This window comes from Oncorhynchus clarkii, chromosome 27 (assembly GCF_045791955.1).
Source record: "Oncorhynchus clarkii lewisi isolate Uvic-CL-2024 chromosome 27, UVic_Ocla_1.0, whole genome shotgun sequence".
Classification (NCBI taxonomy): Eukaryota; Metazoa; Chordata; class Actinopteri; order Salmoniformes; family Salmonidae; genus Oncorhynchus; species Oncorhynchus clarkii.
In genome coordinates this window covers 17,837,595-17,858,140 of record NC_092173.1, presented here as the reverse complement: position 1 = coordinate 17,858,140, position 20,546 = coordinate 17,837,595, and the positions used below count along the sequence as shown (strand labels likewise).

At 43.5% G+C, this 20,546-nt stretch overlaps 1 protein-coding gene across 1 annotated transcript; it reads right to left on the bottom strand.

Moving 5' to 3' along the window:
* Nucleotides 1-5,327: 5,327 nt before the first annotated feature.
* LOC139385706 (solute carrier family 13 member 2-like) lies at nucleotides 5,328-16,288 on the bottom strand. Its single transcript, XM_071130982.1, has 13 exons — nucleotides 16,187-16,288; nucleotides 14,903-15,031; nucleotides 13,416-13,552; nucleotides 13,074-13,294; nucleotides 11,127-11,189; nucleotides 10,478-10,658; nucleotides 9,924-10,046; nucleotides 9,390-9,599; nucleotides 9,036-9,130; nucleotides 6,461-6,576; nucleotides 6,183-6,344; nucleotides 5,769-5,906; nucleotides 5,328-5,462 (listed from the first exon to the last, which is right to left on the bottom strand). The coding sequence occupies exons 1-13, from the start codon at nucleotides 16,286-16,288 to the stop codon at nucleotides 5,328-5,330; spliced, it is 1,812 nt and encodes a 603-aa protein (XP_070987083.1).
* Between the last annotated feature and the right edge of the window lie 4,258 nt (nucleotides 16,289-20,546).

Here is a 20,546-nt window from a genome sequence, read left to right as displayed (position 1 = left end):
TAAAAATGGGCATAAAAAACCACAGTGAAAATATAACATGTACCTTATCTTTAACAGAGTGCAGTAGCCTATAGAAAATGTGTGAATGACCTACAGTGCATTCGGAAATATATTCAGACCCCTTGACCTTTTCCACATTTTGTTACATTACAACTTTATTCTAAAATTGATTCAATTGCATTTTTCCCTCATTGAGCTACACACAATATCCCATAATGACAAAGTAAAAACTTTTTTTTTTAAATAAATAAAATAAAATAAAATCTTATTTGTCACATACACATGGTTAGCAGATGTTAATGCGAGTGTAGCGAAATGCTTGTGCTTCTAGTTCCGACAATGCAGTAATAACCAACAAGTAATCTAGCTAACAATTCCAAAACTACTACCTTATAGACACAAGTGTAAGGGGATAAAGAATATGTACATAAAGATATATGAATGAGTGATGGTACAGAGCGGCATAGGCAAGATACAGTAGATGGTATTGAGTACAGTATATACATATGAGATGAGTATGTAAACAAAGTGGCATAGTTAAAGTGGCTAGTGATACATGTATTACATAAAGATGCAGTAGATGATATAGAGTACATTATATACATATGAGATGAATAATGTAGGGTATGTAAACGTTATATTAGGTAGCATTGTTTAAAGTGGCTAGTGATATATTTTACATAATTTCCCATCAATTCCCATTATTAAAGTGGCTGGAGTTGAGTCAGTGTGTTGGCAGCAGCCACTCAATGTTAGTGGTGGCTGTTTAACAGTCTGATGGCCTTGAGATGCTGTTTTTCAGTCTCTCTGTCCCAGCTTTGATGCACCTGTACTGACCTCGCCTTCTGGATGATAGCGGGGTGAACAGGCAGTGGCTCGGGTGGTTGTTGTCCTTGATGATCTTTATGGCCTTCCTGTGACATCGGGTGGTGTAGGTGTCCTGGAGGGCAGGTAGTTTGCCCCCGGTGATGCGTTGTGCAGACCTCACTACCCTCTGGAGAGCCTTACGGTTGTGGGCGGAGCAGTTGCCGTACCAGGCGGTGATACAGCCTGACAGGATGCTCTCGATTGTGCATCTGTAGAAGTTTGTGAGTGCTTTTGGTGACAAGCCGAATTTCTTCAGCCTCCTGAGGTTGAAGAGGCGCTGCTGCGCCTTCTTCACGATGCTGTCTGTGTGGGTGGACCAATTCAGTGTGTCTGTGATGTGTACGCCGAGGAACTTAAAACTTACTACACTCTCCACTACTGTTCCATCGATGTGGATAGGGGGGTGTTCCCTCTGCTGTTTCCTGAAGTCCACAATCATCTCCTTAGTTTTGTTGACGTTGAGTGTGAGGTTATTTTCCTGACACCACACTCCGAGGGCCCTCACCTCCTTCCTGTAGGGCGTGTCGTCGTTGTTGGTAATCAAGCCTACCACTGTTGTGTCGTCCGCAAACTTGATGATTGAGTTGGAGGCGTGCGTGGCCACACAGTCGTGGGTGAACAGGGAGTACAGGAGAGGGCTCAGAACGCACCCTTGTGGGGCCCCAGTGTTGAGGATCAGTGGGGTGGAGATGTTGTTGCCTACCCTCACCACCTGGGGGCGGCCCGTCAGGAAGTCCAGTACCCAGTTGCACAGGGCGGGGTCGAGACCCAGGGTCTCGAGCTTGATGACGAGCTTGGAGGGCACTATGGTGTTAAATGCCGAGCTGTCGTCGATGAACAGCATTCTCACATAGGTATTCCTCTTGTCCAGATGGGTTAGGGCAGTGTGCAGTGTGGTTGAGATTGCATCGTCTGTGGACCTATTTGGGCGGTAAGCAAATTGGAGTGGGTCTAGGGTGTCAGGTAGGGTGGAGGTGATATGGTCCTTGACTAGTCTCTCAAAGCACTTCATGATGACGGAAGTGAGTGCTACGGGGCAGTAGTCATTTACCTAAGTATTCAGACTTTACTCAGTACTTTGTTGAAGCACCTTTGGCAGCGATTACAGCCTTGAGTCTTCTTGGGTATGACGCTACAAGCTTGGCATATATAATAATGGTTTAAAAGGCGATGATGACTCACCCGTTGTGGAAACTGTGGTAGTAAGTCGTCCGTCACTCTCCTCAATTCTCTTCAAGACAGAGTTGCTGGAAGTAACCACCCGACTATGCATGCAACCACCATACTACCCAACTATGCATGGAACCACCCAACTATGCATGGTACCACCCTATTACCTGACTATGCATGGTACCACCATACTACCCAACTATGCATGGAACCACCATACTACCCAACTATGCATGGTACCACACAACTATGCATGGTACCACCCTACTACCTGACTATGCATGGTACCACCCTACTACCCAACTATGCACGGTCACACCCTACTACCTGACTATGCATTGTACCACCCTGCTACCCAACTATGCATGGTACCACCCTACTACACATCTATACATGGTACCACCCTACTACCCATCTATACATGGTACCACCCTACTACCCAACTATGCATGGTACCACCCTACTACCCAACTATGCATGGTACCACCCTACTACCCATCTATGCATGGTACCACCCTACCACCTGACTATGCATGGTACCACCCTACTACCCATCTATGCATGTAACCACCCTACTACCCATCTACGCATTGAACCACCCTACTATGCATGGCACCACCCTACTACCCTACTATGCATGGTACCACCCTACTACCCATCTGCGCATGGAACCACCCTACTATGCATGGCACCACCCTACTACCCATCTATGCATGGAACCACCCTACTACCCATCTATGCATGGAACCACCATACTACCCAACTATGCATGGAACCACCCAACTATGCATGGTACCACCCTACTACCTGACTATGCATGGTACCACCCTACTACCCAACTATGCACGGTCCCACCCTACTTCCTGACTATGCATTGTACCACCCTGCTACCCAACTATGCATGGTACCACCCTACTACCCATCTATACATGGTACCACCCTACTACCCAACTATGCATGGTACCACCCTACCACCCAACTATGCATGGTACCACCCTACTACCCAACTATGCATGGTACCACCCTACTACCCAACTATGCATGGTACCACTCTACTACCTGACTATGCATGGTACCACCCTACTACCCATCTATGCACGGAACCACCCTACTACCCATCTACGCATGGAACCACCCTACTATGCATGGTACCACCCTACTACCCATCTGCGCATGGAACCACCCTACTATGCATGGCACCACCCTACTACCCATCTATGCATGGAACCACCCTACTACCCATCTATGCATGGAACCACCCTACTACCCATCTATGCATGGGACCACCCTACCACCTGACTATGCATGGAACCACCCTACTACCCATCTATGCATGGAACCACCCTACCATCCAACTATGCATGGAACCACCCTACTACCCATCTATGCATGGAACCACCCTACCACCCAACTATGCATTGAACCACCCTACCACCTGACTATGCATGGAACCACCCTACCACCCAACTATGCATGGGACCACCCTACCACCTGACTATGCATGGAACCACCCTACTACCCATCTATGCATGGAACCACCCTACCACCCAACTATGCATGGAACCACCCTACTACCCAACTATGCATGGAAACACCCTACTACCCATCTATGCATGGAACCACCCTACCATCCAACTATGCATGGAACCACCCTACTACCCATCTATGCATGGAACCACCCTACCACCCAACTATGCATTGAACCACCCTACCACCTGACTATGCATGGAAACACCCTACCACCTGACTATGCATGGAACCACCCTACTACCTGACTATGCATGGAACCACCCTACCACCTGACTATGCATGGAACCACCCTACCACCTGACTATGCATGGAACCACCCTACTACCTGACTATGCATGGAACCACCCTACTACCCATCTATGCATGGAACCACCCTACCACCTGACTATGCATGGAACCACCCTACTACCCATCTATGCATGGTACCACCCTACTACCCATCTATGCATGGAGACACCCTACTACCCATCTATGCATGGAACCACCCTACTACCCAACTATGCATGGTACCACCCTACTACCCATCTATGCATGGAACCACCCTAATACCCAACTATGCATGGAACCACCCTACTACCCATCTATGCATGGAACCACCCTACCACCTGACTATGCATGGAACCACCCTACTACCCATCTATGCATGGTACCACCCTACTACCCATCTATGCATGGAACCACCCTACTACCCATCTATGCATGGAACCACCCTACTACCCATCTATGCATGGAACCACCCTACTACCCATCTATGCATGGAACCACCCTACCACCTGACTATGCATGGAACCACCCTACTACCTGACTATGCATGGAACCACCCTACTACCCATCTATGCATGGAACCACCCTAATACCCAACTATGCATGGAACCACCCTACTACCCATCTATGCATGGAACCACCCTACCACCTGACTATGCATGGAACCACCCTACTACCCATCTATGCATGGAACCACCCTACTACCCATCTATGCATGGAACCACCGAGTGTTAATCTTGTTTGTTTGTCCTCTGAGTGACACTACCATGCAATGATCACGGCAGAATGTTATCCAGATTATAACCCAAATGTTTTTATATCTCATTTTATTACCAACTGCCCTGATGACCCTTGGTCATGGAAAGGTCATCCTGTCAGTTGTTCCTTTAATTAATTCTACAAATTGTAATTACATTTGATTTCCTGACATCAAAATAACATTTGTATTCCAACACAGATCGCCATTCACATTAAATAGATGTTTGTTAGTTTGTTGTTGTTTTTGACATAATAATATGTTCAGAGAAACATAAATGATCTCATAGAATACCTTATAATTAAGGTATAACTATTCTGTTCTGTTCGATTCCCCAAACAGACACAGTATTTTCACCTCGTGTCCGCTCCTCTAAACTTAAGCAGATTTGGCTATCCCAAAAAGGATCAAATACAACCTGCATAGTGTAGCTGTACAAAAAAACATTTCAATTGATTCATTTAAATTGATTTAATTCAAAACAATCAAAACTTTGACAGAGTGGAGGAGGAGTACCAGTCCAACCTAAACAGATACTGTGTGTGTTGTTATATGGAGTGTGTATACAGTAGCAGCTTTAGATCACCCTGAGTAGGTTGACCATCAGCACTGTCTTCTGTTTACAGCCTGCCCCAGATAGAGGTGTACATACATCATCTCTCCCCTCTTCCCATCCCTCCACTCTCTTCCTCCTCCTCCTCCTTCCCTCCTTCCTTCCTTCCTCTCTGGTGTCTCTAGATCAGGGGGTGGGTATGGTGGTAACATTGGCCCAGTCAGGGAAGGTGTTGAGATTGAACATAGCTGTTCCCCAGGTGTTCAGGGCGATGTTGATGGTGATGACACCAATAATGTTCAGCACGAATCCAGCCTTCGCCTGTTGTCAGTGCAGTGAAAAACATGGGTCACAGACAGAATGTTTCACAACCATGTATTCTACTAGTCTGCATCCAAACTGAATTGCTCCGTTTCACTACTGGTTTCAATGACTCAATCAATCAATCACATTTATTTACAGAATAAAGCCCTTTTTATATCAGTAATTATCACAAAGTGTTTTTTACAATGAAGAGATGACCAGACTGAAATCATGAAGTGAAAAATAACAATTCAGTTTGGATCCAATACAAAGTACTGTATGACGAGAGGTTCGAGGTGAGGGGTGAAGGGTTGTAGGTCGTACCATGTCCATGACTTTGAGGTTGCCATAGGAGAAGGCGATGGCGTTAGGGGGTGTGGCCACCGGCAACATAAAGGCCAGCGAGGCACAGATGGTGCAGGGCAGCATGACGTACAGCGGGTGGAGCTTAATGGCTACGGCCTGGGAACAGACAGACAGGGTCACACATGGGTCAAAGGGGTGAAATGAACATTTAGTGTATTTAGTGTACACATGTCATATGTCACTTACCTGTGCTTGATTTAGTTTTCCCGGTAAAATGGAACCAATGGAATAGTCCCAAAATGACAAACTCCAAACTAAATCTAGCACCACTTAAAATCATTGATCCAGGTTTTCTAAGTGAACATCTGTGTTACCATGTGTGTTGCCTGGGTGTGGGTATGCGAATTTGTAAGGGATTCTCTCTGCTCTTACCATAGAGGCCAGTATAGGCAGGAACAATGTGGTAGTAGCTACGTTGCTGGAGCACTCAGTGAAAGTGGCGATGAGTAGAGACAGGAGGAAAGAGATGGCAACGGGAGGGATGGACTGCAGGGGGGCCAGACTTTCTCCTAGCCACTGAGACAGACCAGACGTCTTCACACGGATAAAAGCATAACCACAGTTGTCATAATTGTTGTTACAAAAAATATAACACAGACAGACACACAGACCAATTCAGACCGACCGACCTAACAACAGACTGACGGTACCTCGCTGCCCCGGGCCAGAGCGAAGCCTCCTCCCACTAGCAGGAGAATGTTCCAAGGCATCTTCTTATGGACCACGTCCCAATTGAGCAGGGTGGGAGGGGCCTTCAAGGGCTTTCCTACAGGGACAAGGCATACACTGGACAATGACACAAGGTTTACAATCACGGTCCTTATAGCCTCGATTCTAGGCACTCCTGCAGGAACTTGGTAGTATGGTTTAGAGGTACTGAATTACTGAAGCCCTCCGTTTAGAGGTAGGTGCTGAATTACTGGAGCCCTCCGTTTAGAGGTAGGTGCTGAATTACTGAAGCCCTCCGTTTAGAGGTAGGTGCTGAATTACTGGAGCCCTCCGTTTAGAGGTAGGTGCTGAATTACTGGAGCCCTCCGTTTAGAGGTAGGTGCTGAATTACTGAAGCCCTCCGTTTAGAGGTAGGTGCTGAATTACTGGAGCCCTCCGTTTAGAGGTAGGTGCTGAATTACTGGAGCCCTCCGTTTAGAGGTAGGTGCTGAATTACTGGAGTCCTCCGTTTAGAGGTTGGTGCTGAATTACTGGAGCCCTCCGTTTAGAGGTAGGTGCTGAATTACTGGAGCCCTCCGTTTAGAGGTTGGTGCTGAATTACTGGAGTCCTCCGTTTAGAGGTAGGTGCTGAATTACTGGAGCCCTCCGTTTAGAGGTAGGTGCTGAATTACTGGAGCCCTCCGTTTAGAGGTAGGTGCTGAATTACTGGAGCCCTGCGTTTTGCAGCTGGACCTTGTCACTTATCAGGAGTAAGAACACTAAACTCAGCTTAGGTTCCAGAGGGAGAAAAGGAGATATGTATTTATAAGTGTCCATCAGTCATTTATTGATTTGAAAGTAATTTATTTCAGGGTCAGAACAGAGAGTAGAGCCATGTTGGGCTGACCTTGAGGCTAGTGCTATCACGATGCAGCTCCCTCTGATGTTTCTTGGAGTGTGTGTGTGTGTGTGTGTGTGTGTGTGTGTGTGTGTGTGTGTGTGTGTGTGTGTGTGTGTGTGTGTGTGTGTGTGTGTGTGTGTGTGTGTGTGTGTGTGTGTGTGTGTGTGTGTGTGTGTGTGTGTGTGTGTGTGTGTGTGTGTGTGTGTGTGTGTGTGTGTGTGTGTGTGTGTGTGTGTGTGTGTGTTTGTGTGTGTGCGCGAGCGTGTGTGAGCCCTGAGAAGTGAGAGTGCTATCAGGACAATTACAAAGCACTGAGTCAGCAAGATTGCATTTCTATACCAGGGGTTCTTAAACTTTTTCAGCCTGGTACCCAAATTAGAAATTCCTGCGACCCAAGCTCCTAAAAACATGCTCTATTTTGGGGGACCTCCCAGCACGCGGGCAAAAATATTTTAGAGGCCCCCTCCTGGAGGAGAGAAGCATTTTAGTTTTAAATTTAATTCCCTACAATTCTACACATTTTGCCATGTTAATATGATATCTGATTGAGAGTGGCTAACAAAATCAATGGGGACGGAGGTCAGGATCCCTGGGCATGTGCCCTGCGTGCCCGGTCGCTATTCGGCCATGACTACTACAAGTTTAGATAGCTGGCTAGACTAACTTACCAATCTAAAAAATGTTAGCTGACATGGCTAATTGAGTGACTGCCAATGACTGACATAACTAGAGGAAAACTGATGGTGCACAACCAAATGTCAAAACTGCACATTGTGTATTTTACAATGAGTAAGTTGAGCAGCCGACTGAGACTTACTCAACAGTAAGTTGAGACGCCGTCCCCCCAAAAAATAATGTCACGACTCACCATTAACATGTCCAACCCATACTTTAAGAAAGGCCGCTCTATACAATAGTATCACAGAAAGGCAGACACACACACCGTCTCTCTCAATCGCACACTCGTAAACACACCCATGTCAAATCAAATTTAAAAAATGTGGTCACATACACATGGTTAGCAGATGTTAATGCGAGTGTAGCGAAATGCTTGTGCTTCTAGTTCCAACACTGCAGTAATATCTAACAAATAATCAAACATTTCCCAACAACTACCTAATACACACACATCTAAAGTGGTGAATGAGAATATGTACATATAAATATATGGATGAGCGATGGCAGAGCGACATAGTCAAGGTGCTGTAGATGGTGTAAAATACAGTATATACATGTGATATGAGTAATGTAAGATATGTAAACATTATAAATAAAATACAGTATATACATGTGATATGAGTAATGTAAGATATGTAAACATTATTAAAGTGCCATTATTTAACATGACTAGTGATCCATTTATTAAAGTGTCCAGTGATTGGGTCTCAATACAGTATATACATGTGGTATGAGTAATGTAAGATGCGTAGACATGATTAAAGTGGCATTATTCAGAGTGGCATTGTTTAAAGTGACTAGTGATCCATTTATTGAAGTGTCCAGTGATCGGGTCTTAATGTACTCACCACTCAAAGATATATTGACAAAAAACACACACACACACACACACACACACACACACACACACACACACACACACACACACACACACACACACACACACACACACACACACACACACACACACACACACACACACACACACACACACATACCATCCTCAGAGTACCCGCCACATCTGGGTAGTTGGGATGGGATCACAAAGAACAGCGTTGACATCAGCATGGCCACTGTGCCATCAGTGACATACCTGGGACATATACATCTACATATAAACAATGTCTCTCAGTCCCACTCAACGTGTCCCTATGTATTAATATGGTAATTACATAGACACGTACAGTGTAATTACAGTTTATGTATATATTATGTGTATAGCTGTATTTGTTGCTTACAAAGAGCAAAGACTGGGAAACACTGTAGAAAGCTATCAGATAAAAAAAAAGCGAGATAACCAGGCAGAACCACAGGGAGTTACAACACAGGACATACTCATATCAATCACTCACGGTTTGTCCTTGTTGAAGAGCACAGCGGCCCAGCCGGGCATGAAGCCTGGTTCTCTGGTGAACCAGAGCAGGACCAGCAGGACAAACAGCACCAGGATGCAGCCCTCAGCGAAGGACACACTGCCCAGCTTCTTATACTCATTCTTTATCACCCCGTACGCCTCCTTGTCACCATCTTTATTCATTCCACAGCCAAACAACTTCTTCATGCTGTGGGTGAATGGGCCAAATTGATCTCTTTACAGTACTGTATAGGACGCTGGGTCTAATATAGGCTTTTATCTACTTTGTCTGTAGGTCAATGTCTAACATAAATGGATATCTACGTAAGTGATATATGACCACAAACCATTACCTTCTATTGTTTTACTATGCTTCTTATATTGCATTTTGATGATTGGATATGTTCGTGAATATGTCCTCTTTCAACATGGATTGCAGGCACATAATCACATTGCTTCGGCTTCCTGCCAAGAGACAGTGTTATGGATGTTATTGACTGGAGGTAAAACATAACAGGAAAGAAGGACTCACTTGCAGCCCAGGTACATAAACTGCAGCCACAGCCAGGAGATGATCAGCATCAGAACCATGTTGGGGAAGGAGAAACCAAACCAGCTGGCAAAGTTGATGATGTCTCCATTTCCTGGGAACAGTCTGTGGGGAAAGAATGATAGAATGATAGAATTAGAACTAGCATCAGTTACATGAACATTCCAAATGGTACTGTACTGTAGGTACACCTAACATGGCCGCCGGGCGGTGCACCCACCAAAAAATGCTGCATTGAACGGGAATGTGCAGGGAATTCTAAATCTATCGAGGAAGTGACAGCGATGTTAGCTAACTCCCAAGCCAAGGAACTACTGTACAGTCAGTGTATCCAGCCTTGTGCTTTAGCTGCTGTAAACAAAGTACACTGGGCACTGCAGTTTTCCCAGAGAAGAACAGTTGCTAAACCCGTGTGCAATACTGTATCCACACACAATAACCCTTTAATGACAGCTACTCAGATGGGTATCATACTGTATTTACTTGTAATAATACGCATACATAGTAAGCCTTTATAAACAGACATATAAACATACTCGTCGACCTGTCCTTTGAGGATGAGGTTCGGGGCGGTGCCGGTGAGGGTGGCTGTTCCTCCGATGCTGGCAGCGTAACACACACTGAGACTCATGCCTTTATCCAGTTTCAGGTACTTAGCCTCCCTCTTTAGCCTCCTCTCCCTCGCCTCCGGACTCTCCTCCACCTCTGACTCGGGCTCTGGAGGGAGAGAACCATGTGTCAGCCAAACAGAATGTTCAGGGGTTAGAGGTCAGTCTGTCAGAAGTTTTCCTAAGGGTAACTAAGGGATTAGGGCAAATATTTTCCACCTGTTGTTTTCAGGGAGTCTGAAACAGGGATGATATAGAATATGATGTACAATATGTCTGAGTCAGTTGTATTCCATCTTAGCCAGATGAGAGAAGTCGAAACAATCTTGTCTTGAACAGACAAAATCAATAAGGTCACATCCTGAATAAGCTTATCAATATCTCTTACTTACTTGTGTTCCTCTACTAAGATGAATGATAAAACAATTGACAGAAAGGTGTTTCAGGGAATCCACAACAGGTGTGAATGAGGTGTGTTAGTCCTTGGCTGGAACAAAAGCCTGTCCACCCTGTGGGTTTCAAGGACCATGACTGAAGAACACTGATGTTGAGAGAATACACACTCTATTCTACTTACCTAACTGAATTCCATTCTTCATGGGCTTGACATCCTTTGTACATTCGGTAGTACATGCATCATCTGCCAAATAAGGGAGATATAATTTATTACAAAAACAGAAAGATGTGAATCAGCTTGTGATTGTGAAAGCTCATGGCGAACTTATGGACACATAGTCTAGTGGTACCAGGCTGTATTTTAGTTTGAGAATGGCTTGAGAAACTTGGAACAGATGGTGTCGAGGCTAATGGACACAAAACAAATTATTCTCAACACACACACACACACATACAGTGGGGCAAAAAAGTATTTAGTCAGCCACCAATTGTGCAAGTTCTGTCACTTAAAAAGATGAGAGAGGCCTGTAATTTTCATCATAGGTACACTTCAACTATGACAGACAAAATGAGAAGAAAAAAAATCCAGAAAATCACATTGTAGGATTTTTAATGAATTTATTTGCAAATTATGGTGGAAAATAAGTATTTGATCAATAACAAAAGTTTATATAACTTTGTTATATACCCTTTGTTGGCAATGACAGAGGTCAAACGTTTTCTGTAAGTCTTCACAAGGTTTTCACACACTGTTGCTGGTATTTTGGCCCATTCCTCCATGCAGATCTCCTCTGGAGCAGTGATGTTTTGGGGCTGTTGCTGGGCAACATGGACTTTCAACTCCCTCCAAAGATTTTCTATGGGGTTGAGATCTGGAGACTGGCTAGACCACTCCAGGACCTTGAAATGCTTCTTACGAAGCCACTCCTTCGTTGCCCGGGTGGTGTGTTTGGGATCATTGTCATGCTGAAAGACCCAGCCACGTTTCATCTTCAATTCCCTTGCTGATTGAAGGAGGTTTTCACTCAAAATCTCACGATACATGGCCCCATTCATTCTTTCCTTTACACGGATCAGTCGTCCTGGTCCCTTTGCAGAAAAACAGCCCCAAAGCATGATGTTTCCACCCCCATGCTTCACAGTAGGTATGATGTTCTTTGGATGCAACTCAGCATTCTTTGTCCTCCAAACACGACGAGTTGAGTTTTTACCAAAAAGTTCAATTTTGGTTTCATCTGACCATATGACATTCTCTCAATATTCTTCTGGATCATCCAAATGCTCTCTAGCAAACTTCAGACGGGCCTGGACATGTACTGGCTTAAGCAGGGGGACACATCTGGCACTGCAGGATTTGAGTCCCTGGCGGCGTAGTGTGTTACTGATGGTAGGCTTTGTTACTTTGGTCCCAGCTCTCTGCAGGTCATTCACTAGGTCCCCCCGTGTGGTTCTGGGATTTTTGCTCACCGTTCTTGTGATCATTTTGACCCCACGGGGTGAGATCTTGCGTGGAGCCCCAGATCGAGGGAGATTATCAGTGGTCTTGTATGTCTTCCATGTCTTAATAATTGCTCCCACAGTTGATTTCTTCAAACCAAGCTGCTTACCTATTGCAGATTCAGTCTTCCCAGCCTGGTGCAGGTCTACAATTTTGTTTCTGGTGTCCTTTGACAGCTCTTTGGTCTTGGCCATAGTGGAGTTTGGAGTGTGACTGTTTGAGGTTGTGGACAGGTGTCTTTTATACTGATAACAAGTTCAAACAGGTGCCATTAATACAGGTAACGAGTGGAGGACAGAGGAGCCTCTTAAAGAAGTTGTTACAGGTCTGTGAGAGCCAGAAATCTTGCTTGTTTGTAGGTGACCAAATACTTATTTTCCACCAGAATTTGCAAATAAATTCATTAAAAATCCTACAATGTGATTTTCTGGATTTTTTTCTTCTCATTTTGTCTGTCATAGTTGAAGTGTACCTATGATGAAAATTACAGGCCTCTCTCATCTTTTTAAGTGGGAGAACTTGCACAATTGGTGGCTGACTAAATACAGTACTTTTTTCCCCCACTGTACATACATACATACACACACCCCACCCCACACACACATATGGTAATACTGTTCTCCTTGTCACCCATATCAAAGGCTTGGTTGTCCTGGCCCTTAGGTATCCCAGTCCCGGGCCCGGCCCCCCTGAGGGAGATCAGGTCCATCTCCCTCTCCTCTGCCTGGGCCTCAGTGTCACATAGCTGCTTCAGCACAGCATTAGAGATGGGCAGCATCATGGCAGTGGAGGCTGTGTTACCGATCCACATGGACAGGAAGGCTGTGGTGCCCATGAAGCCCATCATCAGACTGGAGAGACAGGAAGGGGAGAGAGAGACCATTTAAAAAGGAAACAGATAATTCAACATTAGGCTATCAGAATACTAGCCCAAACATCTCTGTAATAGGATAATTAAAACAGGTCTCTTACAGGGCAGGCTTCACCCCTACTAGGAGCAGTACTCTGAGGGCGATGCGTTTGTGAAGGTTCCAGTGTTCCATAGCTGTAGCCATCAACAGCCCTCCGACGAACAGCATGTTAGAGTCCTTCATGTACTGGGTACACACCTGGATGAGAGACAGACAGGGGGGTTCTTAATGACTGTACTGGCCTGAGACAGGTTCTGCTTAGAAATACCATAATATACTAAACATGGGATCAACAGTAAGGACTTTATCAACATTACTTACACTACTGTTCAAAAGTTTGGGGTCACTTAGAAATGTCCTTGTTTTTGAAAGAAAAGCACATTTTTTGTCCATTAAAATAACATCAAATTCATCAGAAATATAGTGTAGATATTGCTAATTTTGTAAATGACTATTGTAGCTGGACTTTTAATGGAATATCAACATAGGCGTACATAGGCCCATTATCAGCCACCATCACTCCTGTGTTTCAATGGCACGTTGTGTTAGCTAATCCAAGTTTCTAATTTTAAAAGACTAATTGATCATTAGAAAACCCTTTTGCAGTTATGTTAGCACAGCTGAAAACTGTTGTCCTGATTAAAGAAGAAATAAACCTGGCCTTCTTTAGACTAGTTGAGTATCTGGAGCATCAGCATTTGTGGGTTTGATTACAGGTTCAAAATGACTAGAAACAAAGAACTTCTGAAACTCGTCAGTCTATTCTTGTTCTGAGAAATGAAGGCTATTCCATGTGAGAAATTGCCAAGAAACTGAAGATCTCGTACAACGCCGTGTACTACTCCCTTCACAGAACAGCGCAAACTGGCTCTAACCTGAATAGAAAGAGGAGTGGGAGGCCCCGGTGCACAACTGAGTAAGAGCACAAGTACATTAGGGTATTTAGTTTGAGAAACAGACGCCTCACAAGTCCTCAACTGGCAGCTTCATTAAATAGTACCCGCAAAACACCAGTCTCAATATCAACAGTGAAGAGGCAACGCCGGGATGCTGGCCTTCTAGGCAGAGTTCCTCTATCCAGTGTCTGTGTTTTTTTGCCTATCTTAATCTTTTATTTTTATTGGCCAGTCTGAGATATGGCTTTTTCTTTGCAACTCAATGCATCCCGGAGTCACTGTGGACGTTGAGACTCTGTACGCCTATCTAGATATGCCATTAAAAACCAGTCATTTATAACATTAACAATGTCTACACTGTATTTCTGGTCAATTTGATGTTATTTTAATTGACAAAAAAACAAACAAGGAAATTACTAAGCGACCCCAAACTTTTGAACCGTAGTGTAGGTGCTTTATTCATACGTCCTCAACACTGTATCTACTAAACCAAGATTTACATTTCACATTTTAGTCAACTGTTGACCTGTTTATTCTGATCATAAAACAGAATCTTGTTTTCTCCATTGCTGAGTCTTGTGGGTGGGTAAGAACCAGTCATTGGGTATGAAGGTGGTTGAATAGAGAGGGGAGAGGATAGTGGTGTTGGTACCTCGCTTGACTCCATAATGCCCATCATAGGGAAGAGGATGACAGGCAGCAGACCGGTCACAGCCAGGGGCATACACTCTGTACACCAGTACAGGGCCGTCAGGATGATCACATAGCCACAACTAGCCTCCTGTACACACACGCACACACACACACACACGGACTGTGAGAGGGCTGTTGTGGTAGGTAGCATACAACAACTGTTGTTGTAGGACACACGTACAAACGCATACAACACACAGTCATTCCTCTCTCAGGACCATTTTGTTCTCAGTGAACAATCATCTGAGACAACAGCCAACAGCATCAAAGCACTGACAAGTAGTATAACTATTTTAGAACATAAAGATATCTTATTGTATGCAATTCAATACATCTATTCAATAAGTTAGTTTCAGTTACAGTTGTTCTTACAATGCTTAGTAAATAACAATAATTCTTGAAGAATATAACTTATATTGCTTAATGAGCTTAGTTCAACTGTCATACTCTATCAGAACCCAAAATATGAGCTTGTTTAACTCCAATGTTTGTAAACAATGTAATGTTAACACACTCTGTATAGTCTCAAAATATGGTTAAAACTATCATTTTTATACGATGGGTGGTCAGTCCTTGCATCCATAGCTCTGTCTATGAATTTGAGAGTGGTTATATTTCCCCAGCCCCATCCCTCAGCTTTTACCAAAAGTTTGAATCGGTGACGGGTGAACCTTTGTAGTTGTTTGAACTGCAGATTGCCCCTTTAATATATATATGTTGATACATGAAGTTAATCAAATACATTCTTAAAGGGGAAAAACGGGCTTGGATTTTGGAGAAACAAATATATTTTATGACACACGGTAAGCCATTGATGATAAAAGATGAAGAACTATAAAATGCCTGTAACGCAAGTCTTTCATTCATGATGATTTATTGTCCTGGAGGACAACCGTAACTCACAGGGTACTCAACCTGTAATGTGCATGGCTGCTGAAGCTCCTATCTACACACACTAAATTACCAGTCTACAGTAGATTCCTGGATATTGGGAAATAATTACAAATGGTGCAAAAACAATGGAAATGTCATACAGACGTGTAACCAAAATATTCAGTGAAGCTTTAATAAACACACAGAGTTGTCTAGGAATTTCGGCATTCAATTTGTGTACGACCAGGGCTTGAAATGCTTCAGAACTTTATCCTCAACTAAGAATAACTTCTGAACTTTCAACAGGGTTAAAACAAACACATCAAAGCCTCAGTTATACACAAACAAACACACACACACACACTCTTACCGGTCCCCCAACTATTATGGGTAGAGGTAGAATCAACAGTGGGGTGAGGAATATGACCAGGTAATTCCGATACCTCCATAGCCCAGTCAGACACACCACCATGGCTGGTCCAGATATCCAGAGAGTAGCTCAGGTACACAGAGAAGAGAGATAGATATATTAGACAGAACATCTAATCGGAGTGTGGGTGCAAAGGTTTTACGACATAATTGGGGACGCTACCACGCTGTTTAAAGTCAGAACAGGAGATAAAGTTGCAGTATATATACAGTATATAACGTAAAGGCTGAAGTAAATATTAACTTTTGAGTGAGGTGACTGGGCTGAGGAGGGAGTGTGTTGTACAACACAAGAAAGTAGTGTGAGTGAGGGGGTGAGTGAGTGAGTGAGTGAGTGAGTGAGTGAGTGAGTGAGTGAGTGAGTGAGTGAGTGAGTGAGTGAGTGAGTGAGTGAGTGAGTGAGTGAGTGAGTGAGTGAGAGAGAGAGAGAGAGAGAGAGAGTGAGTCAGTGAATAATTCAGTCACACCTTGTAGAGTTCATGCTCCGACTAACTGAGGGCAAAAGGGGGTGCAATTTAATATTAGGATGGTGTTCCTAATGTTTTGTACACTGTGCATCTCCTACCCCCAGCCCTTAAGGCACTGCTGGCTTTGCAAGTGTTACCCTTCACAGAACAGTGTTACCTATTTCTCTGTTGATCTATTGTGCACCCTGTCACATGGTCATCACATTCACCTGAGGATGCCTCACCCATCCCACCTCTCCCTTGTTTGGGTTGTGCTAAAGTCTATTGAAGAAAAAAACAATGACAAGAGCTGGACTGAAGACCTTGTCAATTAAATACCTGCATAAGGGCCTCTCCTACTGAAATCTGGGTGATGTTCAATAACTATAACCTGAAGAAAACGGGGCGGTACAATCTGAATGTTTCTAATACGAGACGCTCATATACTGTTTCCATTGCAAAACATTTTGCTACAGGATTCCCAAATGAACATGACCCATGAAGTCCATCTTCTGTTGAAGCCAGTTTATTGTCCCATAACAACAGTTGTCTGTTGTACAGAAGAAGAATAGTTGTTGGAACAATCCTAAGCCACTATGTTTTCAGAGTGAAAACATATTAGACTAGGAAATGTAAGTTCCTAAGCATGTTTGGTGCTTTACCACTGTCATTACTGTCACATCTGCTCCTGCCACGCCCTCTACTGCTCGCCCTGTGTCTCCTTGACCTGCCACCACTCCCCCAGTACTCTCTCCCTCTCCCTCTCTCCCTCTCTCTCTCTCTCTCTCTGTGATTGTGTGGGCGGAGACAGGTGTGCTGGAGTCAGAGCAGAACCCCACCAGCTGCAACCTGTTCCATAATCAAGACCTCTTCAAATACTCAGCCCTGCCACTTCCACGCGTCCAGATCGTAATCTCTGCTCAGTCAGTCTACGTTTCTAGCCGTTTATTACTATTAATATCCTGTTATCCTGTTATGCCTGTTTTCCTCTCTGCTACAGTTCTGCCCGCTCTGACTCTGGTACCTGTCTCCAGTCACACATCTCGTCATCCTACTACTTGGTCTTGGATTCCCCACCCTACTACTCCCTTGGATTCCCCTCTGGACCTGCTTACTCTGTCTCAACCCCTCTCGCTTCAGCCTCCACATCTGGTTTCCAGCAACCTGCCCGAGCTTCCCCTGACCTGCACTCCATCTCCCCCTGTGTTTCAATAAATACCTTGGTTACTTCATCCCAGTCTCCTCATCTGCTTTTGGGTTCCGCTGTTCCACTCCACGTAACAATTACATGGTGTCATCATCTCTGGGCAAAGTACACACACCACTGTTTAGAAACAAAGGAATATTCCTCCATGCCACCCGTAACTCAGATTTGTGTGTGTGTGTGTGCCTGCATGTGTGTACCACAATAAGTTAACCAAGGAAAAGTACGAGTTTTCATGTCAACTCTCCCATGTTAAGACAATGTTACAGACATTGTACTTTACATAAACCCTGTATTGCACAAGGCAGCCATGAATTGGGTTGAAACTACTCTTCAGCACAAATCCCCGTTGAGTTATAAAGTCTTTATATGGCCTGTTTAACAGTGCACTTCAATTGCTGCAGCTGGAAGTCAAAGGTCCCTTTCTCCCAACAAACCTTTGTTCTCAGTAATAGTGGAATTTGAATTGCAATAATGGAAAGTACTTTTTGATCGAAATGATTGATTGCTTAATTTTGGGCTATTTAGGCAATTCTGATAGTAAACTCGTTTGAAATGATGTTCTGGAATTCTGTGTCTTTAACGTACAGATGCTGTATCTCAGACATTACTTGGACATGTTCTGGAATGCATCTTTAATACAACAGGATATGTGAGGATATTTCTGAGAGGGATTGGTGAAACCTGTGAGGGCACATGCAGGATGAAAATGCCCTGTTATGCAAATAAACTGATTTAAACTTTGGCAAAAAGATTGCGGAATTGGACCTGTATCAAATACCTACACAAATACCTGTATCAACTTGTAGCACATTAAAGCTAAGGCAATACTGTGACAGCATCCAGAAGGCTATTGAAAATGATAAACCATCACCCAATAAAGTTTTTTTCAGTGTAATACTTAAAAAAGGTCCATTTGGTACATCAATTTTTGGACTTTTAAATTGATAACATATACACTGAGTGTACAAAACATTAAGAACACCTTCCTAATATGGAGTTGCAGCCCCTTTTGCCCTCAGAACAGCCTCAGTTAGTCAGGGCATGGACTACAAGATGTCGAAAGTGTTCCACTGGGATGCTGGCCCATGTCGACTCCAATGCTTCCCACAGTTGTGTCAAGTTGGCTGGATGTCCTTTGGCTGGTGGACCATTCTTGATATGGGAAACTGTTGAGCATGAAAATCCAAGCAGCGTTGCAGTTCTTAACACACTCAAACCGGTGCGCCTGGCACCTACTACCATACCACGTTCAAATGCACTTAAATATTTTGTCTTGCCCATTCACCCTCAGAATGGTACACATACACAATCCATTTCTCAATTGTCTCAAGGCTTAAAAATCCTTCTTTAACCTGTCTCTTCCCCTTCATCTACACTGATTGAAGTGTATTTAACAGGTTACATCAATAAGGGATCATAGCTTTGACCTGGATTCACCTGGTCAGTCTATGACATGGGAAGCACAGGTGTTCCTAATGTTTTGTACACTCAGTGTATTTCCATTGATTCTTGAAAACGTTTAAATGCCTCATGAGTACAACTGTCATACCCCACCAGAATCCAAAATATAAGCTTCTTTTACTCCATTGTTTGTAAACAAACACTGTATGGCCTCAACACATGGTTAAAACTATTATTTTGTTATAATGGATCATGGACAGTCCTTGCATCAATAGCTCTGTCTATGAATTTGAGAACGTGATTACATTTCTCCAGCCCCATCTCTCAGGTGTTTCCCAAAAGTTTTAAACAGTGACGGGTGAACTTTTGTAGTAGTTTCACCTGTTGTTCGCTCCTTTAATATCTATTTTGATTAATTAAATCTGTCACGTTCGTCATACGAAGGTAGACCAAGGAGCAGCATGGTAAGCGTACATTCTTCTTTATTATAAAAAAAACTGAAAAAACAAACAAAATAACAAACCGAAACGTGACGCTAATATGAGTAGTGCAGACAGGCAACTAAACATAGAACAAGAACCCACAAACACAAAAGGGAAAATGACCACCTAAATATAATCCCCAATCAGAGACAACAATAAACAGCTGCCTCTGATTGGGAACCATATCAGGCCACCATAGACATATAAATACCTAGACCTACAATATAAAAACTAGCATACCCACCCTCGTCACACCCTGACCTAACCAAAATATAAAGAAAACATAGATATTAAAGGTCAAAGCGTGACAAAATCAATTGTTAGAGGGGAAAAAACAGACTTGGATTTTATAGCAACAAATATATTTTTAAGAAACTTTTTAAATAAATGTAAATAAATAAGTTTATACAATGGTCTAGGCCTGTTAAGCTATTATAACGCTACATGTGTAATAACTATCTAATAACATAAAGAGTGCAGAATGTGTAATCATTCGTAGATTAAATGTCTAAATGTTTGACCGTTATTTTGAAATTACTTGACGAAATAAAACAAATGCATGTGGTGACATTGTGACAATTTGTTGATGGGCAATTCCAAAGTAACAGAGTGACAAAGCCTCAGCCTTTTCTATTTAAAATGTATGTCAAACCAAAACCAATGATTGCAAAGATAAACAAACCATACAACTCTATGCACAAGGACTAGGTCTACTTTTAACAATTCCAACAGAACATTTTACAAAAATACATTTACTTGAAGAAC

What these genes read in the sequence shown, in the direction of transcription:
- LOC139385706 (XM_071130982.1), bottom strand. Translation starts at nt 16,288, where the DNA reads ATGGTGGTGTGTCTGACTGGGCTATGGAGGTATCGGAATTACCTGGTC. An exon ending in CTCAAAGGACAGGTCGACGA is followed by an intron (nt 10,047 to 10,477) that starts GTATGTTTATAT and finishes CTTTCCCCACAG; the next exon opens with ACTGTTCCCAGGAAATGGAG. An exon ending in ACCTCAAAGTCATGGACATG is followed by an intron (nt 5,463 to 5,768) that starts GTACGACCTACA and finishes CACTGACAACAG; the next exon opens with GCGAAGGCTGGATTCGTGCT.